This window comes from Sesamum indicum, linkage group LG4 (genome assembly GCF_000512975.1).
Source record: "Sesamum indicum cultivar Zhongzhi No. 13 linkage group LG4, S_indicum_v1.0, whole genome shotgun sequence".
NCBI classification, from domain to species: domain Eukaryota; kingdom Viridiplantae; phylum Streptophyta; class Magnoliopsida; order Lamiales; family Pedaliaceae; genus Sesamum; species Sesamum indicum.
The window spans coordinates 417,427-434,419 of record NC_026148.1 but is presented as its reverse complement, the minus strand read 5'-3'; the positions used below and the strand labels follow the sequence as shown (position 1 = coordinate 434,419).

General features: G+C 37.4%; 7 protein-coding genes and 1 pseudogene across 7 annotated transcripts; 5 read left to right on the top strand and 3 right to left on the bottom strand.

The window, feature by feature from the left end:
* LOC105159677 (putative germin-like protein 2-1) lies at positions 30 to 1,010 on the bottom strand. Its single transcript, XM_011076830.2, has 2 exons — positions 768 to 1,010; positions 30 to 674 (listed from the first exon to the last, which is right to left on the bottom strand). The coding sequence occupies exons 1-2, from the start codon at positions 877 to 879 to the stop codon at positions 139 to 141; spliced, it is 648 nt and encodes a 215-aa protein (XP_011075132.1). The 5' UTR covers positions 880 to 1,010; the 3' UTR covers positions 30 to 138.
* Positions 4,115 to 4,851, bottom strand: LOC105159776 (putative germin-like protein 2-3). The gene is made up of 2 exons (XM_011076961.1): positions 4,740 to 4,851; positions 4,115 to 4,650 (listed from the first exon to the last, which is right to left on the bottom strand). The coding sequence occupies exons 1-2, from the start codon at positions 4,849 to 4,851 to the stop codon at positions 4,115 to 4,117; spliced, it is 648 nt and encodes a 215-aa protein (XP_011075263.1).
* Positions 5,125 to 5,837, bottom strand: LOC105159775 (putative germin-like protein 2-3). Its single transcript, XM_011076960.1, has 2 exons — positions 5,731 to 5,837; positions 5,125 to 5,569 (listed from the first exon to the last, which is right to left on the bottom strand). Exons 1-2 carry the CDS (start codon positions 5,835 to 5,837, stop codon positions 5,125 to 5,127), a joined length of 552 nt encoding a protein of 183 aa, XP_011075262.1.
* Positions 6,052 to 7,004, top strand: LOC105159676 (putative germin-like protein 2-1). Its single transcript, XM_011076827.2, has 2 exons — positions 6,052 to 6,234; positions 6,364 to 7,004. The coding sequence occupies exons 1-2, from the start codon at positions 6,120 to 6,122 to the stop codon at positions 6,897 to 6,899; spliced, it is 651 nt and encodes a 216-aa protein (XP_011075129.1). The 5' UTR covers positions 6,052 to 6,119; the 3' UTR covers positions 6,900 to 7,004.
* LOC105159675 (putative germin-like protein 2-1) lies at positions 8,381 to 9,458 on the top strand. Its single transcript, XM_011076826.2, has 2 exons — positions 8,381 to 8,579; positions 8,696 to 9,458. Exons 1-2 carry the CDS (start codon positions 8,462 to 8,464, stop codon positions 9,229 to 9,231), a joined length of 654 nt encoding a protein of 217 aa, XP_011075128.1. The 5' UTR covers positions 8,381 to 8,461; the 3' UTR covers positions 9,232 to 9,458.
* On the top strand, positions 10,795 to 11,388 carry LOC105159774 (annotated as a pseudogene).
* Positions 12,946 to 14,028, top strand: LOC105159674 (putative germin-like protein 2-1). The gene is made up of 2 exons (XM_011076824.2): positions 12,946 to 13,140; positions 13,275 to 14,028. Exons 1-2 carry the CDS (start codon positions 13,026 to 13,028, stop codon positions 13,808 to 13,810), a joined length of 651 nt encoding a protein of 216 aa, XP_011075126.1. The 5' UTR covers positions 12,946 to 13,025; the 3' UTR covers positions 13,811 to 14,028.
* On the top strand, positions 15,899 to 16,919 carry LOC105159672 (putative germin-like protein 2-1). The gene is made up of 2 exons (XM_011076817.2): positions 15,899 to 16,101; positions 16,238 to 16,919. Exons 1-2 carry the CDS (start codon positions 15,987 to 15,989, stop codon positions 16,771 to 16,773), a joined length of 651 nt encoding a protein of 216 aa, XP_011075119.1. The 5' UTR covers positions 15,899 to 15,986; the 3' UTR covers positions 16,774 to 16,919.

The window sequence follows — 16,993 nt, the reverse complement described above, 5'->3', positions numbered from 1 at the left end:
TTAAAATACGTTCTATAATTGAAAAAAAATAAGAAGAAGAAATAGAACATATTGCATTTATAGTTACTCAATGTAATTAAATTAACAATTGAAATTATATCAATTCATTGAATAATCCGTCGCTCTTCTCCGCGGCATTTAGAACTTAGCCTGGAGCTCTTCTACTGTTTTCTTGTCCAACAGAAAAGCCTTGGCAAGATAATCGCTGTTGATAGCTGGATCCGCCCCAAAAACAGCACTTGGAACAGCGATAATCCCTGGATTCTGGCCGTTCAGGGCGGCTATGGCGACAGTATTTCCGCTGCCCACATTGCGCTGATAATGAACAAGACCCAATGGAACTACGAAAACATCGCCCTTCTCAAGAACCTTACTCAAGTGTCTGTAACCAGGATTCGTGGTAACAAATCCAACTTCCAGGGAACCTTCCAGGACGGCCACGATTTCAGTCGCCCTGGGGTGGGTGTGAGGTGGGAGAAATCCACTCGGGGCGAAATCCAGGCGGGCAATTGACAGGCCGAGAGTGTTGAGCCCTGGAACTTGGGTCACCGTCACTGGGGTGAGGGCGGTGCCGAAAGGGTTCGTTGTGTTTCCAGGTACATGTAGCCCGCTGAAGAAGAAATCGTTGGCTTGGACTGTTGCAGGGTCCTTACATGGCAGCCCATTCACTCTTGCTGGAAGCAGACAAGTAGAAGATCAATCATAAAACTAAACGAGAAAAAAGACAAATGCAACTCCTACTTATATATACTCTAAAACGAACTTACTGGAGCTTGTGAGATCCGCAACACAGAAATCTTGCAATGGAATAGGGCCAAAGGCAAAGGCAGTGCAGAAGACATTGAGGGCTATGAAGCCTAGAACAACAGTTTTAGCCATTTGATGAAAAGAAGTTGAATTGAAAAAGAATAGTTGTTTAATTCTAACTGTGGAATGTAGAAGAAAGAAGCTGAATTGGTATGGGTATAGAGAAAATAATGATACAAGAGCAACTTATTTGTATATAGGGCCTCATTGATCAAGCAATATATATCTCCATCTAATTCAAGTACCTTAAGAAATGAGCTGTATTATTGCCTTAATCAAGCACTTTTTCCAGTTCAGACACAAGTTTCCAGTCGTGTTATTATGAATTAATGCAAGATTTGGCGGAAAAACTGCAACGGATTGTTGTGGCTTAATTACATCCATCAATTCAGCTAGTCAAGTCAAATTTACAGGATGAATGTATCTAGTATGAATTACGTGCTTCTTGTAATAACGTAGCAGTGTAATGTTGGGATGGGATGCATGATTGCGTGCCCCTTAATTAATGATAAGGAGTTAGGTGTATATTCATTTGTATTGTTGGGCAGCAATTGTTCAAAATCAATATGGAAGTGCCTACTATTATTACTTTGATCCACAAAATTCGTCTATTAATGGGAAATAATAATTTGAATACTTTTTACAAGAACTTTTTTATACTTTTCTAATAACACAAGGTATTGTATTTATTTCTTATACGCATAGTGTGAAAAGCGCGAGAGAAGAAAGGTACTGGAGGTTTGTTTTGAGAAAGGGATAATTTACTAGGATTTGGTATTTATATTTTCTCTCTCTTGAAGATCTGTCAATAAATATGTAAAATAAGGTTTTTAGTACTTTTTAGCTCGTATAAAATAAAAAATTAATAATTATTATTACGAGCTGAACAAGGGACAACACATGTAAATGGTGCTCAGACCGTAGTGAATCCTCAATTGCCCGGCATGTCGTGTCCATTGGATCCTCAATTTGCATTCCAAAAGTTTTTACAAGCTTTTACCATTTATAAATGCATTATATTATTGTTGGAAATTTACCCTTAAGCGGGCGCATAAAAAAATATAATTATTATAGTGGAAGATAAATCAATATAACAATAATTACAAATTAATAGGAACAGTGAGAAAAAACAATAATGATAAATAATTTTGGCTCATGGAGTCAGATTCGATGGGGAAGCCCACAGCCATAAAGGCCGGCAATCCAACCACCGGTTGCTTAACCCATCAAGGGACAATAGCCGCCAAGACTAACCCACCCACCAAGGCACACGTGCGGCCATCAAGGCACTATCAAACCACTCAAGTTTATCTATCTCTTTTATTTTTTTTCCCTTGTTTCTCTCCTTTTCTTCTTGAAGGTAGTGAATAATTAGAGAGAAGCCATTGAACTTAAATTGAAACTTCAAAATTGTTTAACTTAATTCTATGCCTATGAGACCAATTGACACCTCAAATTATTCACTTAGCTGTAGGTGTTGGTTTGAATTGCATGTATGTAGATAACTGCCTTTTATTATACAGTATTTTGTAATTTATTGTCTTATTTGTTTTGGTACGATGTATTTGATACAGACTTGAACATTTTGATGATGTATTATACGATATAGATAGAAATATAAATTATTATTAATTACCATCAATCGTTTTGCACTAGTGAGTAAAGTTGAACAGTGTCACACCCACAATACTGTCTCAAAGGTACTATGTTTGTGAAGTTGGCGTAAAGCCCTTTAATTAGGCAGAGAGACTGTTGAAGAGTTTTATTGTATGTGATAGCATTCAATTATTGCGTCCGACTCAACATAATAATCTCGCCCGCCCTCACTCCTCTGCTTCAACTCTCGCCCCCACCCCCCCCAATTCAAAGATATTTCATAATTATTCATGTAGGATAAATGTTATAAAATTAGTATTCGTATATGATAAATTTTATAATAAATTATATTAATATCTCATCAAATTAGGTTAAAATACACAAATATCCTTTATTTTTTTGTAAAATTATATATAAATTTAAGGGATAATTACATTCTCCTCCCATGAGATTTGGTATAATTACACGTAGAGCTCTGTAGTTTGAAAAATTACATTTAACATCACTGAAGTTCTTTCTTTCTAACAAATAAGTCTTTCTATTAGTTAAAATTTACCAAATTTGCTACTATTAACAAAAGAATTAGAAAAAAATCTTTTTTCTTATAACCAAATCACCGTCTTCACTCGTTAATGTACGTGAAGAGGTATATCTTCATCGTTATAAGGGTAGTTTAATATGAAAAAAAATGTCTGACCTACAGCAAGTCAGTAGTAGGTCAATCGAGAAAAAATATCATTTCTCATTCAATTTTCTTAATTAATATTAACAAATTCAATGAATTTTGACTAACGATGGGACTCATTTATTAGATGAAAGTAAATATCAGAAATATTAAATGTAATTTTCAAATCATAAAAAATTTATATATAATTATACCAAATTTAAAAAAAAAAACTTATAATAATTATCCGTGAATTGAATTCGGAAATGTTAATATAATGTACCTTGGGATGGCCTGTTCTTCTAATAGCTATAGTCGCTGGAGTAGTGGGAAGCCAAGCCATCATTACTGAAACATTTTCCATAATTAAGCAATGTTGGGCGTCGGGTTGATTTCCAAAAGTCAAAATAATACACACATCATCCAGAATGTGTGGACAAATTTACCTTCTAGAAATCAACTGGACTTTACTGCGGCTCTATTTTTTTGTTAAATATGTGACTAATTTAATTTTAATTTGTTAACAATGTAAGTGAATAAAATTTGAAGTTAAATTGATTGATATATTTTACTATAAAGGGTATTAAAGTGAATATATCATATTATTAATAGTTAAGGATATTTTTGTTTATTTTTATTTAATTTAAAGGATTATAACAAAAATAGGGATATGTGCCGGGCTGGAGTTTGTTTGGCTTATTCCGAAGCAGGTTTCATTAATGTAGGGAGATAATTGATGAGGATGACATACTTTAGGAACCCTTCTTTTTTACTTTGTCTAACAAGTTTATACTAAAATTATTTTAATTTCTTAAAAAACTTTTGAACTAAATTACAAAAATTAATTCTTTCGAAACCAAAAATACTTCCCATGTAATTGAATTACAGAAGTAAGAATGCAAATTTTCCAATTAGAAAATTAAGCCAATTGATAACATATTGCACCTTATAATTGGTAAATGCTCATAAAAACTTTTGGACTGCAATAAAGGATTAAATAATATTTAATTAATAAGAATAAAATCATACCAATCCACTTAATCATCTCTAGAACTTAGCCTGGAGCTGTTCTACGATATTTTTGTCGAGCAGGAACGCCCTGGCAAGGTAATCGCTGTTGATAGCAGGTTTAGCCCCGAAGATGCCCTTTGGAACAACGTTAATCCCTGCGTTCTGGTTGTTCACGGCTGCTAAGACGACAGTATTTCCCTTCCCCACGTTGCGCTGGTAATGAAGAAGTCCGACAGGGACAACGTAAGCATCGCCCTGATTCAGAACCTTACTCAAGTGTTTGAAATCAGGATATGAGGTTATGAATCCAACTTCCAGGGAACCCTGGAGGACTGTCAGGATTTCAGTCGCCCTGGGGTGGGAGTGAGGTGGGACGAACCCATTCGGGGCCAAATCCAGGCGGGCTAGTGACAGGCCGAGAGTGTTGAGCCCTGGAACTTGGGCGACAGTCATTGAGGTTAAGGCTGCGCCGTAAGGGTTCTTGGTGTTTCCAGGTATATGTAGCCCGCTGAAGAAGAAATCGTCGGCTTTCACTGCTGCAGGGTCCTTGCATGGCAGTCCATTGAGTCTTGCTGAAAATGTACAAGTATAATAACAATGATCATTTAACTCATAGTAAATTCAAAGCATTAATGCAATTAATATTGTGTTGTATTCTTACTAGAGCTTGTGGGATCTGCAACACATAAATCCTGCAATGGAATAGGGCCAAAGGCAAAGGTAATGCAGAAGAAACTGAGGGCTGAGATGCTGAATAAAAGAATTTTAGCCATTTGAAATTGAATTTCAAGAAATTGTTTTCCCAGTTAACAGGATCCTTGGAGTATATATATGCAGCTGCAAAAATTTTCCATGTATTTTATTGTAATGAATGGTAGCAAGAAATGGTTGAAGAGTATCCAGAAAACCTAGTTATAGATTGTAGGCTTAATTACATCCTTAAATTCAGCTAGTCAATCAGGTTACAGGATATCATATAATTAGGAGAAATTATGTGCTTGAATTGTGTTGTAATCTTACAGCAGTAGTCTTGGGATTATTACCCCTTAATCAATGGGGATGTATATATCAGCACTGATATCAGGTTTCACCCCGAAAACTGCATTTGTTACAGTTACTACTCCAGGATTCTGGCTGCTCATTCCAGATATAGCTACTGCATATCCGTTTCCAACGTTACGCTGGAAATGAACGAGCCCAACTGGGAAGACAAACACATAACCCTTCTGGAGTGTTTTCGTGATCAGACGATTATCAGGATTTGATGTGACAAGCCCAACTTCAAGAGAACCTTCAATGACTGTCAAGATTTCGTTGGCTCTGGGGTGGAAGTGAGGAGGGATGACGCCCATAGGAGCAAAATCAAGACGGGCCATTGAGATGCCAAGAGTGTTGAGTCCCGGTACCTGTGCTACAGTTACTGGGGTGACGGTGGAGCCTGAAGGGCTTTTCTCTTCGGATCTGGCTTCCTGAGCCAATATTTCTGTTTCTCTATTTTTGTACTTTTACTGCATTCATAGATTATATTTTACATATACTCTGCTATTAGATTTGTATAGATTCATTAGTATATCTTTATTTTGGGTTGTAATATTAAGGGTTCTTATAACCCACTATTCTAACTAGGATTATTCCTGGCTCACTATTGAAACTTGAAAGGGTTGTCACCCAATGTAATCCTTAGCCATGAGGAAAACAAAAATGAAGAATTAGTTATATCTGCATGTTGATTAGATGTATAATGATCAGCTTTGACCATTTCTTAGCAAAATATTTAATTAGTCAAATCCTGCAATCTTTGAAAACCAAGACCTAATCTCTTTTTGTGTTGTTTGCTAGATTATTGTAGAAAAATACCCAAGTGCAGGGACGGCCTGCCGAGTACTGTTCGGTAGAAAAGACACCTACAAGATAGTATAATATTGTGAAGAGCTTCTATAAGTACTTACTTTGCTAAGTAGAAATGCACTTCAGCTCACTGTTTGAGAATACAATTTCTTGGTTTTCATAATTCCTCTGCTAAAACCACATTTAGTACATCATGGCAAAACAAATCATCTTATTCAGCCTGGTAGCCCTGTCTTTTGGCCTCGTTGCATTTGCCTTTGAGCCAAGTCCATTGCAGGATTTCTGTGTTGCAGATTTCACTACCTCAGGTAATTAAATCCATCAGCATTTTAACAATGCTTCTAACTTGTTAGGTTATGTGATCCTCATATACACTTGTTCTTGATTTCAGGATATCAATTTTATGCTTATTGATTTGTATATTTGTAAATTTTCAGCAAGAGTGAACGGTCATGTCTGCAAGAACCCTGCATCAGTTCAAGCCAGTGATTTCTCCTTCAGTGGGCTGCACCTACCTGGAAACACATCAAACCCGAATGGTTCCAAGGTCACCCCAGTGGCTGTAGCCCAGCTGCCAGGACTCAACACTCTTGGAATCTCCATGGTTCGTATAGATTATGCACCATGGGGAATCAACCCCCCCCACACTCACCCCAGAGCCACTGAAATCTTGACAGTGTTAGAGGGTTCGCTTCAAGTCGGGATCGTTACCTCAAATCCCGATAATAGCCTCATCACAAAGACCCTTCAGAAGGGAGATGTGTTTGTCTTCCCAGTGGGCCTTATTCATTTTCAGCGCAATGTGGGAACTGGAAATGCTGTTGCTATAGCTGCATTGAGCAGCCAGAATCCTGGAGTAATCACCATTGCAAATGCAGTTTTCGGGTCGAAACCTGGTATCAGCAGTGATATTCTTGCCAAGGCATTCCAGGTGGATAAGAGTGTTGTAGATCAACTCCAGGCCAAATTCTAGGAATGAAACAAAAGAAATCAGTGACCTATGATCCAGATTCCATATTTTGTTGCCTTTTTCCTTTTCTTGATTTGTTTTCTGTGTGACATGATTTGTGTGTTTCAAGTGTTTGGTTCTCAGATTGGCAAAGTTTCTTGAGTGATGTATTAAAATTCTTTCTAGTAGGTTGGTTTTAGTTTGTTCTTTGATTCAAATGCTAATCAAATTCTATTTCAATATCTTTGCTCGTAACTTAAAACTAAACGTTTTCTTTCTCCTGCAAATGAATGGCAAAAGGCAAATATGAATTCATCCGAACTCAGGATCCCAACCATGCAAAAGACCAGCAAAACAAGCGAAACACAATAGGTCTTCAATACTTAGATGTTTGAGATAATAGTAAAGTTATCAAACAACACCGCCGATGCTTAAAGAATTATAACCAGCTTGTCTTGAACAAGAATCATCAATGCTTGCTCATAATCTGATACCAGAATAGCAACTGCTGTAATTTAGAGGCATAAATCATATGGCATGTGAACTTTCTAGTTACGAACTGCATGTCATCAGTAAAGACTCATCAATTCCAACTCCATAAAGTAGGAAAACAACCTATGCATTGAAGAAGCATTATTAAAGAAAAAAAAAACAAAACTGGACTGAGGCATATATAATAAACATTTCTGGATGCAACAATTCCTAGTTCAGGAAGCGTATATACCAGGAACATTGGTATTAAAGAGAGAAAGAATCCAAAATGTAACATTTTTCTACTTAGCTAAGAACTTCACTAAAGTAACATTTTTACTATGTGTATCTGTGTTTCAGTTTTGCTACTTAGCTTATAGCCTTAGTGGTCCTCTACAAGGCTATTTTGCTGCAAGAGGAAGATGAAACGGCTAGTAGCAGCAACAGCTCAATCTTGCAAAAAAATCTTCTTGAAGTACAGTTGTTTATGAAGTACACATAATATTCCTCCTTGTAGAACTACTTTCTTTATTTATTATATTCTTTCTTTGCATTATGAGCTTGCTTTTGGCCTAACTAAGGTTATAAGTAGAAAGTTCAAAACAAGAATCATACGGTTTGTCTCTTCTTGAGACAGTGCATGGTAGAAAGATTCAACGTCAGTTCAACTATACGCATATATGCAAAAGAGCCCAAATGGCCTCTTAACCAGTATGGATATTTAACATAAGACTCTAATAAAAAATAGTGTTTGACATGTCGTAAGACTCGGTCTAAGTATAATCTGTGACCATTTCTGGGCAAATACTAGATAATATTAAATTGGTCTGTCCCAGCAATCACCCAAGAGTCCTCACAAGTATTTGCAGATTTCATACGTATACTGTTGGCAAGATTCTCATATGTATTTAAATTTCCTGGTTTAAGGACGGCTTTACAGAATACTGTTCAGCAGAAAAGACGTCAAAAGATAGTAGATTAATGTGTGAAGAACCTCTATAAATAATTTCTAAGTAGGAATTTACTTCATCTCTACTCATAGTTCAGAGAAAACACTTTCTCCCTTTCACAATAGTTCAAAGTTATTACTAGACTTCCAATTAAGTTCTAGCTAAATGGCTAAGCACATTATCTTGCTGATGAGCCTCGTGACCTTATCTTTCGGCTTACTTGCATTTGCCTTTGAGCCCAGTCCACTGCAAGACTTCTGTGTTGCAGATTCAACTAGCTCAGGTAATCATTTCATTCATGTTCATCAGCATTTTTTGTTTAATTTTGTCAGTTGTTAGTTGCATATTGCATTACCAATAAATGTTTTTACATATACTTACAAGTAATGCATCTTTCAGCAAGAGTGAATGGTCAACCATGCAAAAACCCTGCATTAGTTCAAGCTAGTGACTTCTCCTTCAGTGGTCTGCACCTGCCTGGAAACACATCAAACCCCAATGGCTCCAAGGTCACCCCAGTGTCTGTAGCCCAGCTGCCAGGGCTCAACACTCTTGGAATCTCCATGGTTCGTATCGACTATGCACCGTGGGGAATCAACCCTCCACACACTCACCCCAGAGCCACTGAAATCTTGACAGTCTTAGAGGGTTCACTTCAAGTCGGGTTCGTCACCTCAAATCCCGACAATAGCCTCATCACAAAGACCCTTCAGAAGGGAGATGTGTTCGTGTTCCCAGTGGGACTTGTTCATTTTCAGCGCAACGTGGGAACTGGAAATGCTGTTGCTATAGCTGCGTTGAGCAGCCAGAATCCTGGAGTGATCACCATTGCTAATGCAGTTTTCGGGTCTAAACCTGGTATCAGCAGTGATATTCTTGCCAAGGCATTCCAGGTGGATAAGAGTGTTGTGTATCAACTCCAGGCCAAATTCTAGGAATGCAGCAACAGGAATCCGTGACCTTAGATCCAGATTACATGCTTGTATTTCGTAACTTTTTCCTTGTCTTGATTTGTTTTTCTGTGTGACATGATTTGTGTGTTTCAATTGTTTGGTTCTGAGCTTGGCAAAGTTTCTTGACTGATGTATTAGCACTACTTCGTAGTTGGTTGGTTTTAGTTTGTTCTTTATTTCAACTGCTAATAAAATTCTTTTGCATGTCAGCATTCATGCTCGAGATTTAACAGAATGTTCTCTCTCTGGCACTGAAAGGCTAAAAACGAACTCAAGACCCAATCAAGCGAAAACCGAGCAAAACAAGTGAAACCAATAGGTAATTTGAACAGTTAGATTTGTGACAATACTCAAAGTTGTAGATTCTTAGGCCATCTCCTCGCTTTCTTTTCTAATCGTTAAAGCACCATCGTCAGTGGTTAAGGAATTAGGACTAGTGAACCAGGTTGTCTTGAACAAGAATCATTAACACTTGCTACAAATTTACAATCTGATACCAGAATCTTCACTGCTGTAATTTATTGGCATATATAAATCATAAGCCATATATACTAGCTATCAACTGCACTTTGTCCACAGAATGAAAAAGCACGAAAACAACATATGCATCCCGAAAACATCATCAAGCAAAAGCGGGACTGAGGCATACTGTTCAGCAGAAAGACGTCAAAAGATAGTAGATTAATGTGTGAAGAACCTCTATAAATAATGAACTTGCTAAGTAGGAATTTACTTCATCTCTACTCAATGAACATAGTTTCTATTTTCACAATACTTCAAAGTTATTACTAACCTCCCCCATTGAGTCCTAGCTATATGGCTAAGCACGTTATCATAGTTCGGGATGCCAATTGGCCCAGGAAAACCGGGGCCCTGACCCGGACCCACAATGGAATTTCCAGGGTTTGGGGTGGTTTGAACATGTCCCGCCCGGGTTCATGGCGGGATATATACCGATCTTGTCCCAAACCCACCTCGCCGGCCCCGACCCCCACAATTAATTTTTTAGGTATTTAAATCTAAATTGATATTATTTATTAAAAAGTAAAATATTAGTTGAATGTATTCTCTGTATAATATAATTTATTGTAAATTATAAAATGATATTATTTGATGAGAAAATTAATAATTTAGTTGTGCATATTTTTCGTTTTATAGGATTTGTTTTAGATTGAAAACTATATTGAGGTATTTAAATCTAAATTGATATTATTTTTTTAAAAAAATTAATTAAATCTATTCTTTGTATAATAAATTATTTTAATTCATAAAATGATATTATTTGATGAGAAAATTAATAATTTAGTTGAATCATGAAAAAAATTTAATTTCTTGTGTTTAAAAAATGGAAGAAGGAGTACAAAAAAATGTTGATAGTTTGAAATTATGTTTCTTTACTGGATAAATTACATCCACATCTTTCGTCTCACTTGCATTTGCCTTTGAGCCTAGTCAACCGCAAGATTTCTGCTTGCAGATTCAACTAGCTCAGGCAATCTATTATTCATATTCATCAGCAGTTTCAATACAAGGGAACATATTTTCTGTTAATTTCTGTTTACAAATAAATGATTCTATACATACATACTAGTAATGCATTTTTCAGCAAGAGTGAATGGTCAACCCTGTAAGAACTCTGCATTTGTTCAAGCTAGTGGCTTCTCCTTCAGTGGCTGCATCTACCTGGAAACACATCGAACCCAAACGGCTCAAGGGTCACTCCAGTGTATGTAGCCCAGCTGCCAGGGCTCAACACTCTTGGGAATCTCAATGGTTCTTATTTTGATTATGCACCATGGGGAATCAACCCCCGACACATTCATCCCAGAGCCACTGAAATCTTGACGGTCTTAGAGGGTTCTCTTCAAGTTGGGTTCGTTACCTCAAATCCTGACAATAGTCTCATCATAAAGACCCTTTAGAAGGGTGATGTGTTTGTATTCCCAGTGGGACTTATTCACTTCCAGCGCAACGTGGGAACTGGAAATGCTGTTGCTATAGCTGCGTTGAGCAGCCAGAATCCTGGAGTAATCACCATTGCAAGTGCAGTTTTCGGGTCAAAGCCTGATGTTAGTAGTGACATTCTTGCCAAGGCATTCCAGGTGGCACTCCAGGCCAAATTCTAGGAATGCAGCAACAGGAATCAGTGAACTTTTATCCAGATTTCATGCTATGTATTTGGTTTTGTAACTTATTCCTTGATTTGTTTTTCTGCGTGACATGATTTATGTGTTTCTATTGTTTGGTTCTCAGCTCGGCAAAGTCTCTTGAGTGATGTATTAGCACTACTTTGTAGTTGGTTGGTTTTAGTTTGTTCTTTGATTCAAGTGCTAATAAGATTCTTCTGCATGCCAACATTTACGCTCGAGAATTAACTGAACGTTCCCTTTCTCCGGCACTGAACAGCTAAAAATGAACTCAAGACCCAATCAAGCGAAAAAGTAGCAAAACAAGTGAAAACCAATAGGTAAATTGAACAGTTAGATTTGAGACAATACTCAAAGTTGTAGATTCTTCGGCCATCTCCTTTCACTTTCTTTTCTTATGGTTAAAGCACCATTGTCAGTGCTTAAGGAATTATGAGTGATGAACCAGGTTTCTTGAACAAGAATCAGCCCACTTGCTCGTATTACAAATTTAAATTTTGATGCCAGAATCTTCACTGCTGTAATATATTCGTGTATAAACGTCATACGCCATATATATCTTCTTCTTATGAACAGCACCGCGTCCACATATGAGTCCATGGAATTTCGATATTCTTCAATTTCAGGTCCAAAAAAGCAGGAAAACAACATATGCATCCACTAAAACATCATCAAGAAAAGCAGGACTGAGGCATGTATGGGTAGACATTTCCGGATGCAAGCATTCATGGTAGGTATTAAAATAGAAACAGAAATCCAAAATGAAAAACTATTAGTAATTTTTAAGATTCCAGCCTACAACCTCATCAAAGTAACATTTTTACTAAGCACATCAAAGTTTTCAATTTTCCTACTTTGCTTATCTAGCTTTAGTGGTCCTTAACAAGGCTATTTTGCGGCAACAGGAGGGTGAAAGGCCTGGTAGCAGCAACAGCTAAATCTAGCCAATAAAACCTTCTTGAAGTCCAGTTGTTCATGAAGTACATATATTATTTCTCTTTGTAAAACTACTTTCTACAATTTTTTCATTATTTTGCCTCCTCGCATGGATTTGTGGTGAATCTTGAATATCTATGAGATAGCTTTTGGCCTAGCTAAGGTTATAAATAGAAATTTCAAAAAACAAGAGTCATACGGCTTGTCTCTTCTTGAGAATAGTGTCGTAGAAAGATTCAACGTCAGTCCAACTATACGCATATACAAAAGAGCCCAAATGGCCTCTTACCAATATGGTTCTTTAACATAGGACTCTAATAAAAAATAGTGTTCGGCCTGTCATAAAACTTGGTTTAATCATAATTTCTGACCATTTCTTGGCAAAATACTAGAATTGAATTGGTCTCACCCCAGCAATCATCCAGAATCCTGCTGAGTTTTCGCAAATTATATATGAATACTGTTGGCAAGATCTCAAATGTATTTAATTTCCTAGTGCAAAGGCGGCCTTACAGAATACTGCTCAGCAGAAAAGATGTCGAAAGATAATAGATTAATGTGTGAAGAACCTCTATAAATAAGAAGCTGCTAAGTAGGAATTTTCTTCATCTCAACTAATAATTCAGAAAATACTCTTTCTGCTTTCACAATACTTTAAAGTTATTACTAACCTCCTTATTAAGTCCTAGCTAGATGGCTAAGCACATTATCTTACTGAGTCTGGTGGCCCTATCTTTCAGCTTACTTGCATGTGCCTTCGAGCCTAGTCCACTGCAAGATTTCTGTGTTGCAGATTCAACTAGCTCAGGTAATCTATTCATTCATATTCATTAGCAGTTTCAATACAAGAAAACATATTTTCTGTCAAATTCTAGAACTATTTTGCAAATTGCATTACCAATAAATTGTTCTATATATACTTACTAGTAATGCATTTTTCAGCAAGAGTGAATGGTCAACCATGCAAGAACCCTGCATTAGTTCAAGCTAGTGACTTCTCCTTCAGTGGTCTGCACCTGCCTGGAAACACATCGAACCCCAATGGCTCAAAGGTCACCCCAGTGTCTGTAGCCCAGCTGCCAGGGCTCAACACTCTTGGAATCTCCATGGTTCGTATCGACTATGCACCCTGGGGAATCAACCCTCCACACACTCACCCCAGAGCCACTGAAATCTTGACAGTCTTAGAGGGTTCGCTTCAAGTCGGGTTCGTCACCTCAAATCCCGACAATAGCCTCATCACAAAGACCCTACAGAAGGGAGATGTGTTCGTGTTCCCAGTGGGACTTATTCATTTTCAGCGCAACGTGGGAACTGGAAATGCTGTTGCTATAGCTGCATTGAGCAGCCAGAATCCTGGAGTGATCACCATTGCTAATGCAGTTTTCGGGTCTAAACCTGGTATCAGCAGTGATATTCTTGCCAAGGCATTCCAGGTGGATAAGAGTGTTGTGTATCAACTCCAGGCCAAATTCTAGGAATGCAGCAACAGGAATCCGTGACCTTTGATCCAGATTACATGCTTGTATTTCGTAACTTTTTCCTTGTCTTGATTTGTTTTTCTGTGTGACATTGATTTGTATGTTTCAATTGTTTGGTTCTCAGATTGGCAAAATTGCTTTAGTGACGTACTAGCAATCCTTTTCAGTAGGTTCGTCTTATTTTGTTCTTTGATTCAAATGCTAATAAAGTTCTTTGCATGTCCACATTTCTGCTCGAAATTTTAACCGAATGTTTTTTTTCTCCTGAACTGAACAATAAAAACAAATATGAATTATCTGAACTCAGGACCCAATCAAGCCAAAAACCAACAGAACAAGTGAAAACCAATAGGTCATTTGAACAGTTAGATTTGAGATAATACTTAAAGTCGTAGATTCTTCGGCCATCTCCTTTCACTTTCTTTCCTAATCGTTATCGAGCACCACTGTCAATGTTTAAAGATTAGGGGTGATGAACCCGCTTGTCTTGAACAAGAATCGCCGATACTTGCTCATATTACAATCTGATACCAGAATCTTCCATGTTGTAGTTTATACGCATAAATCAAAGCCATATATATACCTTCTAGTTACGAACTGAATCCCAAGAATGAAAGCATGGCATTCAAGATTCATCAATTTCAACTCAGCAGAAGCAGGAAAACAATCTACGTGTCCAAGAAAACATCATAAAGGAAAAGCTGGACTGAGGTATATATGGTTAGACATTTCTGTGGATGCAAGAATTCCTAGTTTAGGTAGCACATATACCAGGAGGTTCTGAATGTTGTAATTTTAATTGCATGAAAAACTTCATAGATTAGATTGAGAGAAGAAGAGCAAATGACTTGTTGGAGAATGATAAAAAAAGTAAATAAATTGATAAGTACATATAAGGTCTTGTGGGCTAAGTGTAATACACTAAAGTGAACATGGGAGCACCCCACACGCGCACCGTCCGTCTGGCCCGGCCCCAGCTTCGGGCGAATGTCTCAAGATATATCTTTTTGCAGTGCTGCTGCGGATTCAGGTTTCTTCCAGCCGTTTTTGGCTGTTTCATACGCAAATTTAATGCATTATTGGCTGATTTTATTGCTGCGATGAAGGTGGAAATGTCTAGAAAAAGGTTGTGCACTCCTCATTTCAAAGACACAGCAAGAAAAGCTCTCTCGTCTCTCTTTTCTCTCATCCTAGTCTCGATTTCCCTCTCTAAATTCTAAGCTTTTGCGTTTAAGTTTCAAAATAAGCTTTTAAGTGTTTGATCGAGAAATTCTTCGGTATGATGTTAAACCGAAGAATTGCAACCGTCTTATTATGGGAAAAATTGCTCCGTACTCGGTGCATTACTAATACGTTCGACGATACGATTATTTTATGATTTCCATTGGGTCGAGAATTGTTACAATGCAACTTCTTTTGTAAGTTATCTTTTTAATTTCCTTGCCATAAATAGCGTATCTATTTGTGTTACTATTTTATTCATATGTAGGTGTTACTAATTTTGATTTCTGAATCTGATTGGTAAATTCAAAATGTTATTTAAAAAAAAAGAAAAACTTCATGGACTCTAGTTGTTTATGGAGTTCAAATTATTTCTATTTGCAAAACTACTTTCTTTATGTTTTTATTTTTCTCTCCTTGGTGAATCTTGAAAATCTATGAGCTACTCTCTGGCCTAACAAAAGGCTATAAGATCATAAAGAATCATACGGCTTTGTCTCTTCCTGAGAAATAGTGTTTGGAATGGTAGAAAGATTCAATTCAGGCCAACTATACGCACATACAAAAGAGACCAAATGGTCTCTTAACCAGTATGGTTTTTTGTTTAACATAAAACTTCACTAAAATATGGCGTTCGGCCTGTCATAAAACTCAGTCTAATCATCATTTGGTCTGACTCAGCAATTGTCCAAGAATCCTCATAAGTATTTGCAAATTTCATACGTATACTGTTGGAAAGATTCTCGTACGTATTTAATTTCCTGGTGTAGGGACACCCTTTAAGAATACAATTGAGCAGAAAAGACATCAAAACATAGTAGATTAATTTGTGAAAAGCCTCTATAAATGATGAAGTTGCCAAGTAGGAATTCACTTCATATCTACCCATAATTCAGAAAATACACTTTCTGCTTTCACAGTTATTAATAGCCTCGCCTCAAGTCTTAGGTACATGGCTAAGCACATTATCTTACTGACCCTGGTGGCCCTATCGTTGGGCTTTCTTGCATTTGCCTTCGAGCCTAGCCCACTGCAGGATTTCTGTGTTGCAGATTCAACTAGCTCAGGTAATCTATCCATTCATATTCATTAGCAGTTTCAATACAAGAAAACATATTTTCTGTTAAATTCTAGAACTTGTAGCAAATAAATTGCTTTATAAATAAATGATCTATACATACTTAATAGTAATGCATTTTTCAGCAAGAGTGAATGGTCAACCATGCAAGAACCCTGCATTAGTTCAAGCCAGTGACTTCTCCTTCAGTGGGCTGCACCTACCTGGAAACACATCGAACCCAAACGGCTCCAGGGTCACCCCAGTTTCTGTAGCCCAGCTGCCAGGGCTCAACACTCTTGGAATCTCAATAGTTCGTATCGACTACGCACCATGGGGAATCAACCCTCCACACACTCACCCCAGAGCCACTGAAATTTTGACAGTCTTAGAGGGTTCTCTTCAAGTCGGATTCGTCACATCAAATCCTGACAATAGTCTCATCACAAAAACCCTTCAGAAGGGAGATGTGTTTGTATTCCCAGTAGGACTTATTCACTTCCAGCGCAACGTGGGAACTGGAAATGCTGTTGCCTTTGCTGCATTGAGCAGCCAGAATCCTGGAGTTATCACAATTGCAAATGCAGTTTTCGGGTCGAAGCCTGATGTTAGTAGTGATATTCTTGCCAAGGCATTCCAAGTGGATAAGCGTGTTGTGGATCAACTCCAGGCCAGATTCTAGGGATGCAGCATAAAAAATTTAGGAGATGAAAGCCAATTTGCAATTCGTCGTTCATGCGTTCTCTTTGTTGTTTTTTTCTCTGGGCGGGTTAATTTGTATGTTTCAGTTCTCCTCTTTTTTGTTCTTCTGGGTGAGTACATTTGTATGTTTCAATTCAAAAAGGGCTAATGAATTCTATTTACTTCAATGTTTCCTTTCCACTGAATTCAATATCCAAAAC

Bases quoted from the DNA above. Each gene is read 5' to 3' on its own strand.
- LOC105159776 (XM_011076961.1), bottom strand. From the start codon at position 4,851: ATGGCTAAAATTCTTTTATTCAGCATCTCAGCCCTCAGTTTCTTCTGC. The intron at 4,651-4,739 runs GTAAGAATACAA...GTACATTTTCAG, and splicing joins TGCAGATCCCACAAGCTCTA to CAAGACTCAATGGACTGCCA.
- LOC105159676 (XM_011076827.2), top strand. From the start codon at position 6,120: ATGGCAAAACAAATCATCTTATTCAGCCTGGTAGCCCTGTCTTTTGGC. The intron at 6,235-6,363 runs GTAATTAAATCC...GTAAATTTTCAG, and splicing joins TGCAGATTTCACTACCTCAG to CAAGAGTGAACGGTCATGTC.
- LOC105159775 (XM_011076960.1), bottom strand. From the start codon at position 5,837: ATGGTCAAAGCTGATCATTATACATCTAATCAACATGCAGATATAACT. The intron at 5,570-5,730 runs GTTTCAATAGTG...GTACAAAAATAG, and splicing joins TTGGGTGACAACCCTTTCAA to AGAAACAGAAATATTGGCTC.
- LOC105159674 (XM_011076824.2), top strand. From the start codon at position 13,026: ATGGCTAAGCACATTATCTTACTGAGTCTGGTGGCCCTATCTTTCAGC. The intron at 13,141-13,274 runs GTAATCTATTCA...TGCATTTTTCAG, and splicing joins TGCAGATTCAACTAGCTCAG to CAAGAGTGAATGGTCAACCA.
- LOC105159672 (XM_011076817.2), top strand. From the start codon at position 15,987: ATGGCTAAGCACATTATCTTACTGACCCTGGTGGCCCTATCGTTGGGC. The intron at 16,102-16,237 runs GTAATCTATCCA...TGCATTTTTCAG, and splicing joins TGCAGATTCAACTAGCTCAG to CAAGAGTGAATGGTCAACCA.
- LOC105159677 (XM_011076830.2), bottom strand. From the start codon at position 879: ATGGCTAAAACTGTTGTTCTAGGCTTCATAGCCCTCAATGTCTTCTGC. The intron at 675-767 runs GTAAGTTCGTTT...GTCTGCTTCCAG, and splicing joins TGCGGATCTCACAAGCTCCA to CAAGAGTGAATGGGCTGCCA.
- LOC105159675 (XM_011076826.2), top strand. From the start codon at position 8,462: ATGGCTAAGCACATTATCTTGCTGATGAGCCTCGTGACCTTATCTTTC. The intron at 8,580-8,695 runs GTAATCATTTCA...TGCATCTTTCAG, and splicing joins TGCAGATTCAACTAGCTCAG to CAAGAGTGAATGGTCAACCA.